Source organism: Sebastes umbrosus, chromosome 12 (assembly GCF_015220745.1).
Source record: "Sebastes umbrosus isolate fSebUmb1 chromosome 12, fSebUmb1.pri, whole genome shotgun sequence".
Lineage (NCBI taxonomy): Eukaryota > Metazoa > Chordata > Actinopteri > Perciformes > Sebastidae > Sebastes > Sebastes umbrosus.
In genome coordinates, this window is record NC_051280.1 from 17,188,975 (window position 1) to 17,210,415 (window position 21,441).

The 21,441-nt window shown below is 41.4% G+C and overlaps 1 protein-coding gene across 4 annotated transcripts in view; it reads right to left on the minus strand.

Moving 5' to 3' along the window:
- Positions 1-21,438, minus strand: part of LOC119498660 (laminin subunit alpha-3-like) — a 71,836-nt gene extending 50,398 nt beyond the window's left edge. For 2 of the 4 annotated variants that reach the window (XM_037787699.1, XM_037787697.1), the window contains exons 1-8: positions 20,763-21,438; positions 19,569-19,721; positions 7,392-7,509; positions 3,329-3,447; positions 3,061-3,231; positions 2,240-2,340; positions 952-1,067; positions 117-235 (exon numbers count right to left, since the gene is read on the minus strand). In XM_037787699.1, the coding sequence (XP_037643627.1) occupies positions 117-235; positions 952-1,067; positions 2,240-2,340; positions 3,061-3,231; positions 3,329-3,447; positions 7,392-7,509; positions 19,569-19,721; positions 20,763-21,065 (1,200 nt within the window). In that variant the 5' untranslated portion in view covers positions 21,066-21,438. The remainder of the gene's footprint in view (positions 1-116; positions 236-951; positions 1,068-2,239; positions 2,341-3,060; positions 3,232-3,328; positions 3,448-7,391; positions 7,510-19,568; positions 19,722-20,762) is intronic. The other 2 variants (XM_037787698.1, XM_037787700.1) reach the window with 2 other exon arrangements.
- Positions 21,439-21,441: the final 3 nt, after the last annotated feature.

The following is a 21,441-nucleotide window of genomic DNA, read 5'->3' on the forward strand; positions in this document are numbered from 1 at the left end:
CAGAGGACTCCATAAAGGTACACACAGACAACATGGAATTTTTCTTCATTTTTTTTATACCCTCCTCCCTACAACCACACACAGGAATCAGTTTAGACTTGACATGCATTTCATACCTGGCAGTTGATGCACACTCCTCCTCCGTCGTACCTTCTGAAGGTGTCTAAACTTGCTCCCCTCTTTTCCACCTCTGGGTCGTAATAACAGTCAAAGGCATGGGAGAAACACTGGCAGGCTGAGGAGGAAACCCCCGACACACACACACACACACACACACAATTATTCTATATGCCTCAGCAAACCACCTCTCGCTCCCCTGTCTGTATTTAAGAACCTTAAGCTACTCATTCTCCAAAAAAAGGAGTTTTAAGTCTGGTTGAGGAGAAACTATAAAATCCACATTAAACAAGAAGGCACATCCTCTTCCTGTATACCACCCCTGTGTGTCTCATTAATGTTTATGGTTATGGTTAGGGTGCATTTCCACTGCATGAGTGCACTGATTAGAGTCTTCTTCATCTTCCTCTTTCTTTTGTGGCTGCCACAAGGTCATTTTTCATGAGGGGGAAATTTGTCAACAGTCCAAGCAATTAGATTCCAGCTGACAGCGGCTCTGCTGGCTGACTGGATGGCTCGCCGATAAGCTGGCATGGGGTACTATCTGGTAGGCTGGCGCGGGCCTGGCTAGCCGACTGACTAGCTGGCTAAGCTGACAAACAAAGGCCGTTATCCTGGAGCTAGTTGTGCACTGTGCTGTTCATCATACATACCATATGAGGAATGTCCTCTCAACTCTTCACTGAGGCTCTCTACAATACCATAACAGGGCATCCACAACGGGGCTTAAATATCAGAGGCAAGAGGACACTTCAGTCCACTCGGGGGGCCGTAATTCAAGAAGCCAGCAGCTTTGTTTACACACCGAACGAACCATTGTACATGTACACTTACGGAGACACTCGTTGGGGCTGTCAGCAGTTGCAACACGCCATGGCTTCTGGTTAAAGCCCGGGCAGCATCGGTCACATGACTCACCACAGGTGTTGTGTTGGCACTCACATTGGAGTCTGCAGACAGGAGATGAGACACCTGAATTTAATGATGCACAGATTTTCATTTGCAAGCACAAAACCCCAGAACTTTCTTTAATTGATTTGTTCCCCACTTGGGGGCAGCAGAATAACCTGTAAACACAGTACTGATATTATTACCTTATTAAGTTGTTATGGCAAACATGTCAGCACACACCTGCCTATTCATACAGCAGATACAGAGCAACATTAGCATTCATTTGAAGGTGTGTTTCAGACAACCTGATGAATGTAAATCCAACATTTCCTCTACTTTTAGCTCTGTTTTGGTCTCAACCAACTCCTGAGGGAAATATCCAGATCTTTAGCTGCTAGGTAGCTAGTGCTAACAAGGTAAACTGCTGAAAATATTCTAAATATTGCGTACACTTAAACTGAGGTGTAACTTTCTTTTAGGTGGCTAAAATACGTTTTGCTGCCGGCCCCATCCACAGCAGTACATTGCTTTGTTTCAGTGACGTAACTCCTGTCTGCTTCTCCAAGCTGGGGGCGTGCCGACCATCATCTACTGTCGGTAATACACTGACTAATGGATAAGTACCTCATACAACCCCACTTCAAAACACCCAAACTATCCCTTAAAGCCAATGTTACCATTAATTTAAAATGCCCAAGTTGCTAGCAAACAATAAAACACAATGAAGAATCCTTCTGTTGTTTAGCTGTTCAGAATACAGAGGACAATGGCGGTTTAAAGCAGCACTTTATCACACATCTTGCCCTTTTACCAACTATAAAACGTCACAGCCAGCAAACAGAGTAACTACAATAACCTGCTTCCCTTGATGTCAATGTAGGCTACAAACATATGAGGTAATTGTCCCTCCTCAGAAACAATTCACTATCACTGAAATCACTCAATCAGTCAGCATCTCTGTAGTCTTTGCCTCTATGTTTTCAGCATTAAGTCATCTCAGAACACTGTTTATACACAGGAGCCCACAAAGAGACTGTTCAGCTCTGTTAATGAATGAACAACTGAAATGGATTTACTGGTTGAAGTTATACTTCAAAGTTAACTTTTGAAATGTTTATAAGGAAGCGGTTCGGGTTATAATTAATGACTGAGTGACTCGCTTCAACCTGAGCTTTCCACACAAAAATATCAAATATTTATCGCATTGCTTAAGGTGAAGAGCATTACTTACTTGTTTGGGTTGTCCTGGTTACGCCCCCCACCGCACACCTGTGCATGCCCATGACAAACGCAGCGTCCACCGATGCTGATGTCTTTGATACTATAGTAATACTGTCAACAAATAGGAAAAATGTTATCACCAGCTACATTTCAAATTAATTTTCAAAGTAAAATAAAGTAGAGTTATCAGCAACATCACCCACACCAGAACAAATGTCTGGCTTTGCTTAGCAGCAGAAGTGATTCACACATGTTGACTAGTACAAACTTAAACCAGGCTAGTTTTATGGGCTGAATCAGAGCATTATAAAAAAGAGATAAGATAAGAATCAACAGCTGACATTGCTAATTTGTTTTTCAGTATGTCAAATAAAGATAATAAACCCATAAACCCTGAGGAGACATTTCTGGAATTCAAGAGACTTACTTTATACAATTTCACTAAAGCTTTGTTACAGGATATCTGAAGTCACTACTCAAACATAAAACAAGAAAGCCTTAGCCTCATTACGCTAAAGCTACTGTTGTTTATTAATATATATTCTCCTGCTGTAAGGAGAAGTGCCATATTATGCACCTGCAGCCTGGTGGAGCTGTCCAAGCCAGTCCTAACTGTCTCTACCAAAGGAATTACACTGATGACTAGACTGACAGATCTGGCGTGAGGCCCTGACAAGGATGAATGTGTGAGCAGGAGGGAGCAGGTTTGTGTCAGCAAAAAGGAAGCTGGAGGCTAGGTGGTGCAGAGTTGTAAATGTGGCTTGCCCAAATGGGAAACAAGCATCTGCCAGCATGACACCTTTGTGTGAGCTCGTACAGTATGAGCCTCACCCTGCGTGTGACTGTGGGATCTCTCTGGGCCTTGGAGATCAGGTGGCCCAGCAGGGTGCTGGTGCGGAGGAAGCGCAGGCGGATGTTGGTGGCCTTTGTGAAGTCTTGCAGCACTGGCGAGTAGGTGAAGTTTTTGGACCCCGGCCGACCGTTGACCAGAGACACCACGATCTGGACAACACAAATGTATTTATTTCACAAGATTGTTTTTGATACCTCTTAAAATCTAGTGATTTTGGTTTTCCAAGAACATAATATGATATTTTACCTCTCCGTTCTCCAGAGGGACGATCCGTGAGTATTCTGTAGTGCAGAGCTGGTCATCATCATGCACTATACGACCATTGGGCTGCTTTCCAAACTTTTCAATACACTCACGCTTTGAATCTGCCAAAAAAAAAAAAAATTATAAGCCTTTTAACCTCTCACCCAATATTCCATTCATTTTTCATTTTGATGTTAAGACAATAGTATTATCACATGGATGACTTTTTTTAAAGCTATTCTCTATCGACAATGAATATAACACACCAATACCTAGATAATGAAACATTGGAAATTGTTGTGTTCAGGTGCTTGCATGAAGCTCTGACATCTGATATTTAAAAGTCAGCTGCCAAAATACCTTGTATTTACAGATCAAATCAAATCCAGAAGGCAGCGAAGAAGCAGCATGTTAAATTAGGGATGCAACTAACGAATATTTTCATTATCAATTAATCTGACTATTATTTTCTAGATTAATCGATCAATCGTTTGGTCTATAAAATATCAGAAAATAGGGAAAAATGTCCATCCCAGTTTCTCAAAGTCCAAAGTGATGTCTTTAAATGTCTTGTTTTGTCAGTGCAAAACCCAAAGATATTCAGTTTAATAGGATATAAAACAGAGAAAAGCAGGAAATCTCCATATTTGAAGGCTGACATTTTGCATGAAAGATTACTTTAATGATTAATCGCTTATCAAAATAGTTGGTGATTATTTTTCTATCGATCGACTAATCGATTAGTCGACTAATCGTTGCAGACCTATGATAAATTGATTCATTTATATGAGAATAAGTAAAAAATGTAATATGTGAAATTTCTTGCATTAAAAGGTGCAGTGTGTTGGATCTGGCGGTATCTAGCGGTGAAGTGAGGAGATTGCAACCAACTGAAGCCTCTCCGGTGTACCAAGCGTGTTGAAGAGCTACTGTAGTTGACGAGAAAACGTGATTGGCCCTCTCTAGAGCCATTTGGAGCAGAGCCATTGCGTAGTGTGTGTGTGTGTGTGTGTATGTGGGGAGTGGGTGGTGAAGCAAGAGAGAGAGAGAGCGGCGGCGGCGAGAGCGAGAAACGTTATCGACTCCGGCCCAAGCAGAAAAAGTTAACAGAGTTTGGTTTGTCCATTCTGGGCTGCTGTTGAAACCAGAAACATGACGGACTCCGTGGAGAGGGGACCCGCTCCCTATGTACATATAAACGGCTCATTCGAAGGTAACGAAAACACAATTGCTATTTTCAGGTGATTATACACTAAAGAAAACCTACTTATTTATATTATATTCCATTTCTGCCAATAGATCAACATAATTGTTACATACTGGTCCTTTAATACGTGGGTTTTTGTACTATTGTTAACCGGACAATTACAGGAAGAGTAACATCCAATTACAGTATTTGTGACAAAAGAAACAAAGCCTTCAAAAGCATTACAGCTAAGTGAATGAATCCTGAGAGTTGTTTAAGAAGTGGAGTCTAGGCATGAACATGAACTTGGAAATGATGACAAAACGAAACTCAGATATTGTAAATCTGATGAGTCACAGGTGTTACTCCTGGCAATCTGTGTGCAAAGGTGCCTTCAGGATATTATTAGATATCATAATTCAGATATGCCTACTCAGCAAATCAAGAATATGTATTTAGGTATGAAGTTCAGGTACTTTGGTAATGGTATGACATTACAGGCCTAGTGATCAAGTTAGAAATGTACTGCATGCCACCACTTGCTACATTCTACACAAAGTCTACCCTAAAGCATAAAAGTTTTAAGCCTGACGTTCATCCTAGAATTCATTCAAAGTTGTTAAATGTCCTGTGGTTGGTTTTGATTTCCTCTTTTTTTCACACAACAAAAAACACACAAACACTGCCTGTCTTAAAATTCTTAAGCAGGCTGATCAGTGTGCCCGGACTAAATGTGCGCTTGCAAACAAATTTTAATCCATCTTCACAATGGGTCTTTTTCAGAGTAGACATTTTGACTTGTCATGGCAGGAATGACACAGGCGTAATTAATAACGATAATAATGGCTGCATTCCTCTCAGCGGTGCCAGTTCCGGGGCCCTGGTACTCCACATGATGGATCTCTGGCATGGCTTAGTGGGCCATTGTTAGTTACACCTGTTCATTTCCTTATACAGAGTCAAAACGTCTGCCATGAAAAAGGCCCATTTTCAAACAAACTCTGCTAATTATGATTTAACAACTGTTTATTATGAAGACAAGATAATCCTCCATATCTGTGATTTTGACAGGATTTTGTTAATGAATGGTTGCTGCTGTTGTGTTTTGCGCTGTACTTCTTATGAATCACTTTCCAATCTCTTCCTGTGTATTCCAAACACACCATCTGAAGAGTAAACCTGCTACCAGGTGCAATGAACAGAAATTGTAAAAGCTTTCATCAAGCGGGCATCAATATGGAATTATACAGTCGACGAATAGCAGACATTTATTTACATAACCGATAATGCATTGTTATTTCACAACAATGACCAGCTCGGTCATTGTTGTGAAATAAACCCTGACAGGGCGATGCTGCACCCCGACACAGAGGGGTCTTGCATCGCCCTGAAGGGGTTTCTTTCAGAATAATGATCCACTAGCTGTACATTATCCCGCTTATTACACGGCTACTTACTTAACAAATCAATAATTTCACACAAAAACGGTCCGCCAGAGTCTTACATCAAAACTGCGTCCATAGCAACGGTCTGTTATACATAGCAACTGTTTGCTATAAATAAATAACAGACCGTAGAATGCTGTGATTGACCAATCAGAATCGAACATTCAACAAAGCTGTGTAATAAAACCATATTCGAAGGTCGGTGGTTCAATCCCCGGCAGCTCCGGTCACATGTCGATGTGTCCTTGAGCAAGACAATTAACCCCGAATTGCTCCCGAAGGCAAAACCATCGGTGTGTGAATGAGTATTGAGATTAGATGCTGATGGGCAAAGTTGGCACCTTGCATGGCAGACTCTGCCATCAGTGTATGAATGTGTGTGTGTTGTTGGATTTATTATGTACAAAAGTGCTTACAATGACCTGCAATAACCTGATTGTTGGATTTGTTGTGCATGAAGTGTTTGCGAGGACAGGGAGGATGGCACGTTCTGTTCTTTTTGCAAGGTCAAGGAGAGAAAGGAGTCAGAAGGAGAAACAAAGAAGAAGATATGCAGCAAAAACATCACGTGCCATAAGCTCATGACTATTGATATTGTGTAAACCATAAAAACGCTGGATCAGGGATAGCTCGGGGTTCAGACTTCGCGAACTGACCCATGCACTGTATGTTGTCAGGGACACGTAGGTTGGATCCAGAATTCTGTAAACTCTTTTATTTTACTTATGCAACATTGATTGTTCGGAATAAATTGTATTATTATGCTTTAACCCGTCTGTTTGGAAAATCTCTTTGTCACACAAGATTAACCAACACGTAACTGGGCCTTGACCTCTCGGAGGTAGAAGGCCAGTTCCTTCAGTGTGAATGGGTGAATGCTGACATGTAGTGTAAAGCGCTTTAAGTGGTTGAAGACTAGAAAAGCGCTTTATAAATGCAAGTCCATTCACCATATTATTTACTTAAAAAAAATACGAACATGCATTCCAGATATAGATGCACCGATCGACGAGCAGCCGATAGAAACCGGCTGGTTTTCAGCTGATCGGCCATGACCGGTGACCGGCCGATCAGTCTCATATTTCAGATTGTTTGCCGGTCACATAATGTAAAAAAAATAATTATTTTCCAAGACATTCAGGAACGGTGGTGAAAACAGTTAGTGTGGAGCCTTGCTGTCAATCATAGTTCTTAGAAACATCGAAATCGGCGGCCCGGTGAAGCTCTAATTCCAGATTTACTATATTTAAGGGACTGGCAGGTTATATGTGTAAATAATTGATTTCCAGTCCATAATCTGGCCAACAACTCCATTAGGAAATTCAATCTTATTGTTTCAACATGTGATTCATAGCATTATTAATGAGACAGCAGGCAGGAAGCACACAATAAATACAATAAAACGTTGCAAAAAGATAATAACATGGGAACTTACGTGCAAAATATTGCCAGGGGATGAAGGTCCTCCCGTTGTCCACAGAGCGCTCCAGCACCCAGAGGTCAGGTCGAGGTGAATTAGCAAACTTGAGGAGGATGTATGCCACATGGAAGAGCTAAAAACAAGAACACAAAGAGCAAGCTAAACAAAAAGCAGTCACTGCTCTGAACGGATTTTGGCATTATGTTGTAGTTTCCTGTGCTCTACTTGCTTTATCAAGTCAGGCCCCAGTCTTGGCCGGCAGCTCTGACTCTTATTTCCTTTCCTGTGAAAGCCGGGGCACAGCGTAAGCATGGTTGTTGTATCTCTGCAAACGATCGCCACGGAACTAATTTAATGAGGATTTAGCCATCACACTGAATCAAGGCCAAGAGCCTCCTGCTCTCAGCTTTTATTTTTTCGCAGCTTGACTTCATCCGTATCTGTGTGGCCATACAGCAAAGTACAAACAATTCACCAACATTTTGTCAGCATGGAGTCAATAAAAGTGGTGCAGGTGCAGCCGGGTTAGTGAAAAGACATCAGCTAAGCCCACATGATCCACATCTGTTCTCTGAACTCTCTATCTCCACCTTTCATCAGAATATACAGTCCATACAAGGGCGGAAAATGACGCCAATGATTGTTTCTGCCAACACTGAGCTTTCTGTCAGGCTCAGAGAGCAGTACGTTTCCTTTGCAGTTCATCAACATCCTCATCAAGCCCTGAAAGCGGGTGACTTCAGCTTGATTGAACATTGTACAATGGAAAGGTAATTTGTGATAATCAAAGCTCTCTTTGTTATGGTCTGGCGTGAACTTGGCGTGGCTTGGAATTTAAACCCTGTGACACCAACCTGTACGTGACAGCTGCAGTTGTCAACAAAAAGCCTCACCCACACCTGACCACCACACCCCTCTCTTGTTTCTATAAGCCTGGAACACAGTTTATCTCTGTGCAATTTCAGTGCTGGCATGGATCCCAAAGCAACATTTAACATGTTTCAAAAGCAGGGTACTGTAGGCATATTTGCTAAACCTATGGCACCTGCCCTAGGGATTGAAGTGATGAATGAAAACTAAAATAGTGTGTGTTATTGAAATAAAAGACATTTCTACAGACTGTCTTCTCTTTGAGAGGGATGAAGGCAGGCCCACACTCGTCTAGCATCCCACTCAAGTGCCTTGATGGAATCCCCAGCGGGCATTTGAAACACTCAAGTTGCTCTCCTTGCGTGAGGCAGGGAGCTATGCTAACACTCATATCAAAGCAAAGTAAAGAGCCATGGACTGTGTCAAGAAGGATACACAATTATCTTGATGGATTTCTCCCGCCAACCCTGAAACGTAAAGGCCTGAAGTTCAAGTAGCTCTTAGGTTGATGGATTGTGAGAGAATTCAGAGGTCAGCTGGGAAAGTGTCTGGTCTTTTTCTCTGAAAACTGTCAAAACTGCCCCTAACAACAAAAACCTAAATCATTAGGTTGCAAATAGCCCTTTTGACTGCCATTTAATCACTATTGTCATTGAGCAAAACAGCCAATCTGTAAGTAAATAAAATAGCTTTGAAAGTATCTTTCTGACCTCAACTTTGGATGGGGTGTGTCTTGAAATTAATCAGAAAACACTTCCACCCACATGCAACAGGATGTGCAAAAAAGGGTTAGGATGCACGCCCACAAACAAGACGCGGGCCGTCATCCAGCTAAAAACAGAAGCATTGATTTTCCAAAAGGATCTGCCTTCTATCAATATGCTGGTTCTGCTTAGGAACAGGAGGATGTTTAGTTCACACGGGCTGTGATGACATCAAGGGAGGGCCGGGGAAAGGGAGGCAGGAGAGTGAGATGGGGGGAGGGTAGCGAGGGTAGGGGTGGCTAGAGACGTGCTGGCTGGCATGCGGACCCATCTCAGATTCCAAACATAGCGCCACATTCCCCTTCCCTCCTAATGCCCCCAAAGCAGAGCATGCCACTGCTTTCAGGAACCTGTCCAAGAGAGCAATGCACAGCAGTGAAAATCTTCTCCACTACTTGTCATCATGGGTACAGACAACTACAAGAGATTCTACTGTTTCCCAAGAAGAATAACGATGTCCTTTATCACTCAAAAAATTCTGTTCCCGTTCTGCTGCAGTTATTTACAGTTTTGTGTGTATTATATATACATTTTTTTCAGAATGGGTGAAGTTTTACCTCGTGGATAGTGAATAGAGCTGGGCATTAGAAATACTGATGCCAATATGATAACTACAAATCAGACAAAAGCATTTTGGGCCAAACTTCGGTACCTAATGGACATTTCAGTCAGCACTAAAAACATACTGATGTTTGGTACCAAGGCCCACTGACGAGGAACCGACAGTGATATTGTTCAGTGTTTTGTCCACAGTACATACATAAAAATGGTATTACTAAAAGAGTCTTTTTAAAAAAAACTTGAAACTAGGGCTGTCAAAGTTAACGTGTTAACGCAAATTAATTTTAACGCCACTAATTTCTTTAACGCATTAACACAACTTGTGATTTTTAGGTTGTAGCATGCGTTTTAAAGCTAGAGTGAAGATACTGGTATCATATGAAACTATAAAACCTAAGGACATTTGCATTAAGCAGCATATTTGTCCACTCCCATGTTGATAAGAGTATTAAATACTTTAAAAATTTCCCTTTAAGGTACATTTTGAACAGATAAAAAATGTGAGATTAATTTGTGATTAATCGCGACTAACTATGGACAATCATGCAATTAATCACAATTAAATATTTTAATCGATTGACTTAGTTCTCATCCAGCCTGGCTATGGCGATGCAATTCACCGTGGTATCTAGCACTGACTTGATGCCAGTAACTGAGTGATGGTGAGAAGAATCCTCCGGAAACAAACCCAGTGAGAAACAGACAGCGGGATCTTGGAAGACAGCAGGGCCTGTCCTGGCACGGCTTTGCTTAATTTCAGGCCTGTCTCTCCAACTGTGTCCTGCCAGTCTAAACACACACTCTTGAAATATGTCCAGCACCTACGTATTGTTTGCAAGGAGCATGAAATATCGTGATGGCATGCTAAGCAGACCAGAGCAGGATTGCAGTGGTGTACAAAGACACGAAACAGATTGACAAGCTTGTGGCAGAAACACTTGGAACAACACTTGAGCAGAGCCATCCTCTGCCCCTCCCTGCATTTGTAGCCTCAGACAAGAGTGTCATGCCAGGAGGTTTAGTGTAGGAGGCTGTGGGTGGGTGTCAAAAAGGTCAGAGGTTGAGCTGTGACAGGTACAGACTGTTTGACACCTACCCCCTGTGCCTCCTCACCCCATCTCAAATTCCTGACCCTGACCCCCTATAAGAGTGTCACATACAGTATACAAGGTATAAAGTATCCAGACCTCCTCTAACCTTCCAATTAACACAACAGGGCAACACAGCCAACCAAGTCCCTCATGACCAAACACCATTTTAACAACAGCATATTAACATTTTCCATTTCTCAATACACGTGTTGCAACGTGTAAATGCATTTTGACAAAACACACACAATCACAATCCTAAATGCCTGACTTTTCATGTCCACTGGGTGTTTGTGTATGTCTGTTATCATTTCTGGATTATTGACCCCTGATAGTTAATGCCTTGTTTGTGTGTGTGACCACACTTGCCAATAGGGGTGGGGGAAAAAAAACAATACAGCATAGTATCACGATATCTTGAGCGGCAATATTGTATCGATACAGGGACGTCGAGTACTGATCTTTTATCATATAAACTATTACAAGTTGTAGCAGGCTCAGTCTTAAAGCTAGAGTGAAGATACTGGTATCACATCAACTGGAATCGATTGGTAAATTTTGGGGAGGAAAAACTAGCATGGCCATTTTCAAAGGGGTCCCTTGACCTCTGACCTCAAGATATGTGAATGAAAACTCAGCATGCATATCGAAAAATGTTTAAAATCGCAATAAGATTGTATCGTGACTTAAGTAACATGATAATATCGTATCGTGGGGCCTCTGGTGATTCCCTTCCCTAGTTGCCAATCCTCCCAATTTTCCCAGGAGACTCCCGTTTTACATTGCCTTCTCTCGGTTTCCTCTTGGGGTCACAATTCTCCTGTATTTATCCCGATTCACGATAAATATTTCTCACCTTTTATTTCCTTTTCATTATCACAACCTGTGTATGGCACTGTAGGACGTGTATAAGCTCTATTGTTTCCACCCGGACAACAATACAGGCTTTACTCGATGCAGCATAAGACCATCATGGCGCGGTGCATGCCATTGGAAATAATGTGTTTCAGAGCGCAGTGGTCTCTTTGTCTCGTTGTGTCTGAAAGGATCTTCAGTAGGTGTGAGATGGAAAAAAAACAGAGACTCATAAGAGATAGAAATACTTAAGCAGGGGCAAAAAACTGATGAATATTAGTTTATGCCAGAGATTCACGCAACTTATTGCCAGAGGGGCGAATTATTCTGTTTTCTTTCGTGAGAATTAAAAATAAAATTAAAAGTAGGCCTATTTAACAAAAAATGCTGTTGTGGTGCACTTATTATTTTGCCATTTTCATTCTTTAAAAGTCACCAGAATGCAGGAAACAAAGTCTCTGAAACTCAATTTTTTCTGGGGGAGGACCCCCAGATCCTCTGCTTTGGTTGTGAAATCCTCCCTATTTTTGAGGTCTCACGGTTGGCAGGTATGTGTGTGACAGCTCATAAATGTGTGATAAATGTGCACCCTTAAGTGTGAACCACAGCAGCACTGCTTCGCTTCATACATGCATACGCTTCAGGTAATACAGCTGTGGAGCAGAGTTTCAAACTCACAGAAAAAAATTTAAGATCTAAAAAAGTTAAAGCCAGATTGCATGACCCCAGTTGCTCATGCTGACGTGCCGGCCACGTGGATCTCTTCGATCATAATCTGTTTGTGTTAATCAAATGAAGTGTACTTTAAATGGACTGGTTATGAATTTCTCACAGCCTTCTCAATCAGAAACTATAATGCCTGCGACAAGTATTGCTCCTTTATTTCATAATCCATGTATTTGATATTTTAATTAGAGATGTCTGATACCATTTTTCCATATCGCTACCGATTCCGATACCTGAACTTGCGTATGGGCCGATACAGAGTACCGATCCGATACCAGTGCGTTAAAAAATATATATATTTTATTTAGGACTGTCAAAGTTAACAAGATAATAACGTGTTAACGCAAAATCATTTTAACGCAACTAATTTCTTTAAGGCATTGATCTTTCGGAGTTTGTATCGGGTTTTAAAGCTAGAAAAAAGATACTGGCATGGCTATTTTCAAAGGGGTGAAAATGTGTTCTATGGGTACCCACAAGTCTCCCTTTTACAGACATGCCCACTTTATGATAATCACATGCAGTTTGGGGCAAGTCATAGTCAAGTCAGCATACTGACACATTGATAGCTGTTGTTGCCTGCTGGGCTTGAGTTTGCCATGTTATGATTTCAGTATATTTTCTATGCTAAATGCAGTACCTGTGAGGGTTTCTGGACAATATTTGTCATTGTTTTGTGTTGTCAATTGATTTCCAGTAATAAATATATACATACATTTGCACAAAAAGCAAGCATATTTGCCCTCTCCCATGTTGATAAGAGTAATAAATACTTGACAAATCGCCCTTTAAGGAACATTTTGAACAGAAAATGTGTGAATCGATTGACAGCCCTAGTATTGATACTTCGATATTTTTGACAACACTACTTGCAGATACCCGATCCCGTATTTTAGGCAGTATCAGAACAATTCAAATTCGAATTTCATCTGATGTTAAACAGGCAGGAGATGTAAGATAGAAATCTTACATCAATAAGTACATTTTTAGCAAGTGCAGTCAATAATCCCAAATTCCAACCAAAGGGCACTGCAGATCCAAGAGGACTAAATCTACAGTGAGATCAGAATCTTTGACAGAACGAGGCCATTTGAGCGAGCTCCTGAGAGTCTGATGTGAGATCAGAGGAATGCAATTCACAGGAGAGGAGGCATCACCTTCTGTTGGAGCGGATCAGCCCTGCCAGACAGAGCATACTACAGCCCAGTGGGGTGGAGCAGTTGGCCTCCAGCTTGTAACAATGCAATGTACAACTGTTTGTCTGTGTCCAACAGGTGGGCGGCGGTGGAGGGGGAGAAGGGTAGTCTGGTGTATTTTTCTCTGTCTCCATGACAGAATTAGTTATATGGTGACAAAGACAAGTTGGCCAACTGTAGGTGTAACAAAAAACATACAGTATATGCAAGATTCTACTTGTTAGCAATCTTCACATTGTAAAAGCCTGAGGTGCAGCTGCTCAAGAATTGTCTTTCTGCATCGAACACTATTTGCCAACTTATGAAATGTCATTATGAACCTTAAAAAGCAATCCAGAGTTCAAAATGGGCTATAACATGAAGTATTCAGCATCAATTGTTAGCAATACTCTCTCTCAATTAAATTATGAATCTTTGTTACAATTGGTTCAAGACCAAAAAACTATTTTTTTACTCAAAAACAATGAAAGTTAAGCACAGAATATTATAGGATTAAAGACTGCAATTTTTCAGTACAATATGTTGGAAACTATTGCATTATATGCAGTATTTCCTTCCAACTCTTGCATATGGGCGCATGACTATTCATGAAACGGCCCTATCAAATGGGTCTAAGAAAATCTCCTGCTCTCTAACACATCCCATTGCATCAATGCCTGCGTCACCTCAGGCCACTGATTAGTATTTCCACGTATGAACTGATGACTAAGGCCTTGAAATGGTGAATAGATCCCATGTTAACCCCCACAAGCTTTTCCACATGTGCGCTCCAGATTTAGGAGGAGCTGCAGTCCAACAGTGAGCCTTGCTGCCAGACTGCTCTACTGCTAACTAACACGATGTGGCTGTTAGCGGAGTAGTAAATAGCTGCTGGGTTGGCCTGGCGCCTCAGGCAGCCCGGCTAAAGACAGGTACTTATATCACCTCCATCGTCACCACAGCAATAGGGACATATCTGACAGACAATCTTGTCTCTAGTGTTGGACTGAGCCAGCTGCGCTGGATGGGCAAATCTTTATCATCAAGCATATACAACAAGATCAAATAGATCTAAACAGCAATTGAATCTCTTCTTTGTCTCAGATTCAAAAGACACGACACCTCAATTAGGTTTATAGCCTCTACATATTTGCTAACCACCTGTTTTGGAGGGCTTCAGCAACTAGGGATGCACTAATCCGAGTTTTACAGTCCCGATACAATACCTGGGCTTTGGGTATCGGCCGATACCGAGTACCGATCAGATACCAGTGTTTAATTTATAAACTGTATGCCTCACTGTGTGGAAGTGACTAGGATCATTCTTAGATGTGTAAGGTAACATCAGGCTTTGTAAAACAAAATGTATCAAATAAATATATAGATATAAATTTACTGAATTGTTATTTATTATTAAAATAATAAATCATGCACTAGCAAAATTAACAGGAATTACAATTCAAGTATAAACTTTTTAATGCAGCAACAAATTGGTCAAAATTTAAACAGGGAATAAAATTCCGGTATATAATGTAAAGTATAAAGTATATAAACATAGAATTGAATTGAAAAGATAAGACTATCTGAGTCAGTATTGGCCTGAAATCCAACATCGGTATTGGTGCATCTCTAGCAGCTCATCAAGATCATACAGCACATGCATGCAAGCATCATGCATGGTTGTATCTGAATGTCTACTCAGTAAGAGTGCAAAAAACAAGGGAAAGTGGAATGTTTTCATCCTGAGACTTGTACGTTTTCTGTTTAAGTACTTTCTCAGCACCAAATTACACCACCTCTCCTTTTCCATCCATCTATTGAGTGAAAAGAGAGCACCAGGTCACTTTCAGAGAGGCTTAAAGAGAACCAAACCTTTGTGAGAGTGTGAGCGCACAGAAAGGATGTCACACAATACCGCCTGGAAGGCTTCTAACACAAAAGGGGGCGACGGCTGCAAATAAAACATTCAAACCAACTTCTGTGGGAGGTGGACCCCTGAGAGAGGGGATTGGGTTCCAGGGGAATGTCTCTAAAATTGAGTTCTTGGAAGCTTTGTCTCTTGATGACGACTGCCGAAAACATTTCACTAACCTGAACCAGATCATGTCAATGTTCTTGCACTTACTCACATGTCCCCTACAAAGTGAAATATCCAATATCATAGCAAATAACCTATAAATTACAGATAAACAATAAGATTTTCTGCAATCGCTACATTTAAAGTCACAAAACCACCACATCATCAACACCACAATAAACACCTGTCACCTACAGAAATAATCCAAATTCTTAACCTTCATATAAAAATGCCAGTTAAAGCCCTTGAACATCAATCCAGAAACTAATAAGAACTCCATTTAAGCCAATAACGTCCGATGTTCATTCAGTGACTGACGCTGACCAATCAAAAGCAGGTCAGTCTCATCAGATGGGAGACAGACAGCGGTAAGCCGTGGTATGTTTGACTCACATGGTCTACTCTGGGCTCACTCAGGCAGATAAGCACATGTGGTCAGGGCTCCTAAAATACATTCCCCAGAAAAAAGGAGTGACTGGCCGGCTGTCTGATATGTGCTGTAAATGTTTACCAGAACAATGGCTTGCCTACTGTGTTCTGTAAATAGTTTAACAAGGTTAAAAGTTCCTGGAAAAGTAGCCAGTATTTTGGTGGGCATTGATGTGGAATAAATCTATAATGGGATGAACAAGAAGTCTTTTACTTGTTCTTGACATATGGCTAATGGTGAAGAGATCAACACATACTAGGCCAAAGCTGGTTTAGTGAAAATCAATTAAGATATGATCTGTGCTCCCACAAATATCTTCTGGGCTCAAAAACACCCATTTTGGGCCAATTACTCTAGAAGTAAACAAGCCATTTATGCAAAACACCTTCTTTATCTTTGCAGAAGCCAACTGAGGATTATTGAGGTAATTTCCTGACCCAAGGTGGATTTGTCATGGGTCACGGGTCAAAAGCCAAGAGGTCACAAAAACAGGGAGCAGTTAACCTGCTTGCATTGGCCTGTGTGAGAAACAGGGCTTACTGAGAGGAGATTTCTGAGCTGGAGGCGATCATGTCACTAGAAGCACTCTTTGGGCTGGTTAATGAAAGACGCACCAAAGGTTTGAAGATAAGTCGCTTGGATGAAAACAAGACTAAGAGTCTACAGCCCTGCTAGAGGCTCTGTGAGGCTGTACTTAAGCACAGTGGAGCTTTGAGCTACATGCTAACATCAGCATGCCAACATGCTCACAATGACAATACAAAGGTGGTGATGTTTAGCAGGTATGATATTTACCATGTTCACCATCTTAGTTTAGCATGTTAGCATGCTAATATTTGGTAATAGCACTAAACACAGAGAGGTGGCTGATGGGAATGTCATTAGTTTTTAGTCACGAACCAAAGTATTGGACAAATCTAACCTTTGATCTGATGATGGCGCTAAATAAAAAGTCTGGGGATAACCAAAGTCATTATAATTCATCCTGTGGGGGACATGAATGTCTGTACCAAAAAACCCTACAATAACTGGCGAGACATTTGTCTAAAACTCAAAAATGTCAACCTCATGGTGGTACTAGAGGTAAAGTCAGGGGATCACCAGAGTCAGTGGGATTCATCCTCTGGGGACACTGCATATTTGCACAAAATTTCATGGCAATTCATCCAACAGTTTTTGAGATACTTCAGTCTGGACCAAAGTGGTAGACCAAGACCAGACCGACATTGCCATCCCTAGTAGAGTTGGTCCGATACGATACCAGTTTTGCAAATGCCTCCGATACAGCCTACAATGCTGGATCGGGTATCTGCAAGTATGTGTCTAATGATATCATATCATTTATTAGCTCATTTACGCTACAGGAACAACAACACGTGTTACTCGCTACCCCATCTGTACATCCTGCCCGATCTGTAGGCTGCTGCGCATGTGTAATTCTCGACAGAGATGAAAAAGTAGTGAGATGGCTCACTTGTTAGATACTTCCATCATCAGCTCTGTAAAAAACGATCACTGCGTCCGAAATCGATGCGCAGTACCGATCAGGCAGGTGCTAGCAGATTTATTTATTCTTCCTCTCTTTTTTCTTTGTTCTTTTTCAGTCATGGCTGACTGGCAAACTACAGTATATAATAAAAGAAAGTTCTATGGCATTCATTCTCTGCGAAGAACCTGAGTCAGGCCATACAACAATGATAGCAATCACATACAGAGATAGTAGTACACAGCAGTTAAAATATATATTTGTTTTTAACGCATTGGTTCAGGTATCGGAATTGGAAAGGAAAAAATGGTAACATCTCTAATCCCTAGATCCATACTGCTAGTATGGCTAAACAATTAAAAGGTTTTCTTTCTGCTCATATTTGTATTTTATGCCCAGTTTTGGTGTAATTTCAGTTCACTGACACAGTATAGTCTAGCTTTAAACTTGTTAGGCCTTGCTTCAAACAATCCTCTACACAGAAAAACCGGAAACAGCTCTGTTCTGTCAAAAAGGCCTCTCTCATTGAACCTCACCATCTTAACATAAACATCAACTGTGCCGTTATCTAATATATCTACTGAGAGCTATACAGACAACAGCGGAACAGCCACCTGCGTTGGCCTTGAAAGAAACCACAGAACCCATTCAGCTGGGTATAGCCCACATAGTTCATTGAACACATCATTCATCCTGTGGATTTGAAAAAGAAATCTACAAAGCTATCAAAGCTTAGCATGGAAAAATCAAACAACAACTTGACAGCTCTAATTCATGAGATTACATTTGTAGGGTGGAAAAAAAACACTTGTTTAAACTCAGGAAAACTCAAACCCAAATCATAACCTATTTCAGATATAAGCAGCCTTCAGCACTAAGTGATGTTGTATTCATATTATGTTATTCTTCCCTCTATATTTAGGCTTTTTTCTTCCATTTATAGAGGAGTGCTGGAATGCTGAGTTTGTTGATTCAATACACCGGAGGTTGCAAAGCTGCCAACTGATAACTTTATTAGTAAATCATAGTTAATCATTACTAAATCACAAATCTGGCTCCCACATGTCATTTTTTCTGAGGCGTACACAGAAGATTTGAGTGCTAAAACAAACGTATGACATGCAGTGGTGGCAGGTGAGCACTGTTTACACTCTTGGTGGTTGCATCAGATGCAATGAAGAGAAAAATGTGTGACAGCTGTGTGTGTGTGTGTGTGGTTGAGATGGTGTTGTAGTGAGGGAGGGCAGGGTGTTGTGCGGTTGGTAGTCCCCATCAGAGATCTAACCACGCTTTTTTTAGCCCACCATAATACAATAATGCTACTTTCCCGGCTCCCAAATAAACTGAGCATTACCACGTATTAGCGTCAGACATCCCTACAGGCCCTGCATGTGTCCATCCTCTTGTAAGTGTGGACTATATTTAGCCGTGTAGGGTCTTTGCTCAGCTTGGTCTGCCTAAAAATAGAGATAGAAAAGCCCACAGCCATTGTCTGACACGATGCCCACTGGGAGCCAAAGATGTAACACGTGTGGAGAGGAGCTCTTTTGTGGCTCTCTTTTTGAAGTCTACTCCAGAACTGCAAAACCCTCCTTACACAAGAGCCTCCACCTGCACTCTTCCAATCTGATTTTACATCCTTCTGATCCTTAATCCAGAGAAGGAATTCCTCTCTTTTCCTGACAGTAGATAATTGAGCGTGAGGTGCAATTTTATGGGCCGCGAGCCAAACTCACTTTTTACAGACATGGGTCATGATGGAAGCGTATTCGCTGGAGCCAAAGGGGCGTGAATCTGATTACTGGCAAGCGTCCAACTGCAGGACATTATTCACATGACCACTGCTGGCTGAGGTGATGAAGCTCAAACTGAAAACATACTTTGGAGTATTTGTGAATGAAACACCTTGAGTCACACAACTTTCTTCCAAGCATATCCAAAACAAATAAGCAGCAGCAAAACCAAGAAGAATATGGTGCAAATGACATCACTCATCTCACAGCAGCAGAGCAACGACCAAGGCAGAAAATGTTCCATCTCTTCCCTCTGTAACATCCAGGTGCTATATATTTTACTGTCACCACACAGCAATCATCATTCAAACTGCAGGTAGCAACAGGCACAGCTGTTCATAGTAAGAGTAAGGTATGATAATCTCACCTGCCCAAGATCCAGGGTAACGTTGACCTCATTGTAGCCCAGTCCCCTGGAGAGAGGAGGGCTCTGCCACCAGCGTTCTGTCCCATCGACAGCGTTAGTCACCGGGTGGGCTTTGCTTGGGTCGACGGAGTTGCAGTAGTCACAGAACTGACCCTGAATGGTGTCAAATTGTTGGTATTCAGATACAAACACACCCAAATAGTTGCAGAAAGTCACATGCAGGATTTATAATAGAGGCAGGCACTGTGAAATAACTAACTAAATACTGCAACCACAAGCAAATCTTAAAGGTCCCATATCATGCTCATTTTCAGGTTCACACTTGTATTTTGTGTTTCTACTAGAACATGTTTACATGCTGTAATGTTAAAAAAACAACTTTATTTTCCTCATACTGTCAGCCTGAATATGCCTCTATTTACCCTCTGTCTGAAACGCTCCGTTTTAGCGCATTTTGACGGAATTGTAACAGAATTGCGTTGTTAGGCAACAGCTTGGGTCCATGTGTACTTCCTGTCAGCTGATGACATTCACATACACTGCAACCAGAAATAAACTGGGACACATTTAGAATGTTTACTTTTAAAATTGTGTCAAGGGTCTAAATATTGTATATTCGTGACATCACGAATTGGCAGAAATCCTGACGGCTTGTTTCAAATGCAGAGTTTCTGAATACGGGCTGTGTGTATTTCCCTGTGGATTGAGTGTTTCGATACTTTCACATTATTCATATAGGACTTAAACCTGCTTTATGATAAAAAAAAACGTGAAAATCTCACTTTTTTTATAATATGGGACCTTTAAGTTTAGACACAAGTTTTTGCATGTCCATGTCAAACTGCTGTAATGTAAAGCCCTTCAGAAGAACTTCTGAGGGGACAATACCACTTTTGAAAGGCCATTTCCTTTAGAAAAATCAACTACAATGGTGTATGCCTATTTCTAGCAGTTGTACAACTTGGCTATTGAGCTCTTAAAAAGACACTGAAAACATTTGCAAGGGACTACATTCATAAAAACAACTAAATATAGGCACACTTTCTTTCAATAGTTAGGCTATATATGGAATGTAATTTACTGTTCACTTTATGTACCCAGCCACAATGTAATTTCCTAATGCAGTGTAGTTGTTATTCAGGTATTACTCATGGACTGAAAGCTTTAGTGAGATGGCATCAAGCTGTTTCTTACCTGTATGTTTGAAATAGGAGGTTCGATGTTCGGTCCTCCGACAAGCTTACAGTACAACTCATATTCCGGTGTGCCAGCCTTATCCTGTCCGCAGGTTGCTGTGGCAGAGATCCTAGACACATCAGCGAGGTTGAAATACGGAGGACTCAAATTAAAACCTGTTCCTTGTCCATCTGCGTCCCTGAAAAGTGTTGTTAAAAAGGTAGAAAGTAGAGCGAGGAGGAGATGAGCTCCTCTCATCCCTCTCGCCATGTTCCACATTAGAGAGATCCCCTCTCCGCAGCGTGCAGGTCTTCTTGTCATCTATAGGTCTCCATGAAAATGCGCCCAAAAGGGGCTGCAGCGAGTTACGCGCGATGCTCTTTCAGTATACGTCCGCTAGTGTCAGTGACAAAGCGTTGAGATGCTCCTCTGCTGTTAAAGGTGTGCTCATCTCTTTCCGCCACATGTTTCCAAAACTAAACAACAACGCCAGCTTTCCGGTCTTTCCTTAAAACCAAAGTGTGCGCCACACCGGAGCTCTCGGGTGTCAGGCTGTCGATGGTCGGAGCTCTAATCTACTGAGTGAGTGGGGCCAAAGGTCTCCTATCACAGTTTACACTGCAGTTTACCCAGCAGCACTCTTTTGTCCCTTTTCTTTGTCTTGTAATGTGAAAAATCTCAAGTTTAAAAAAATATA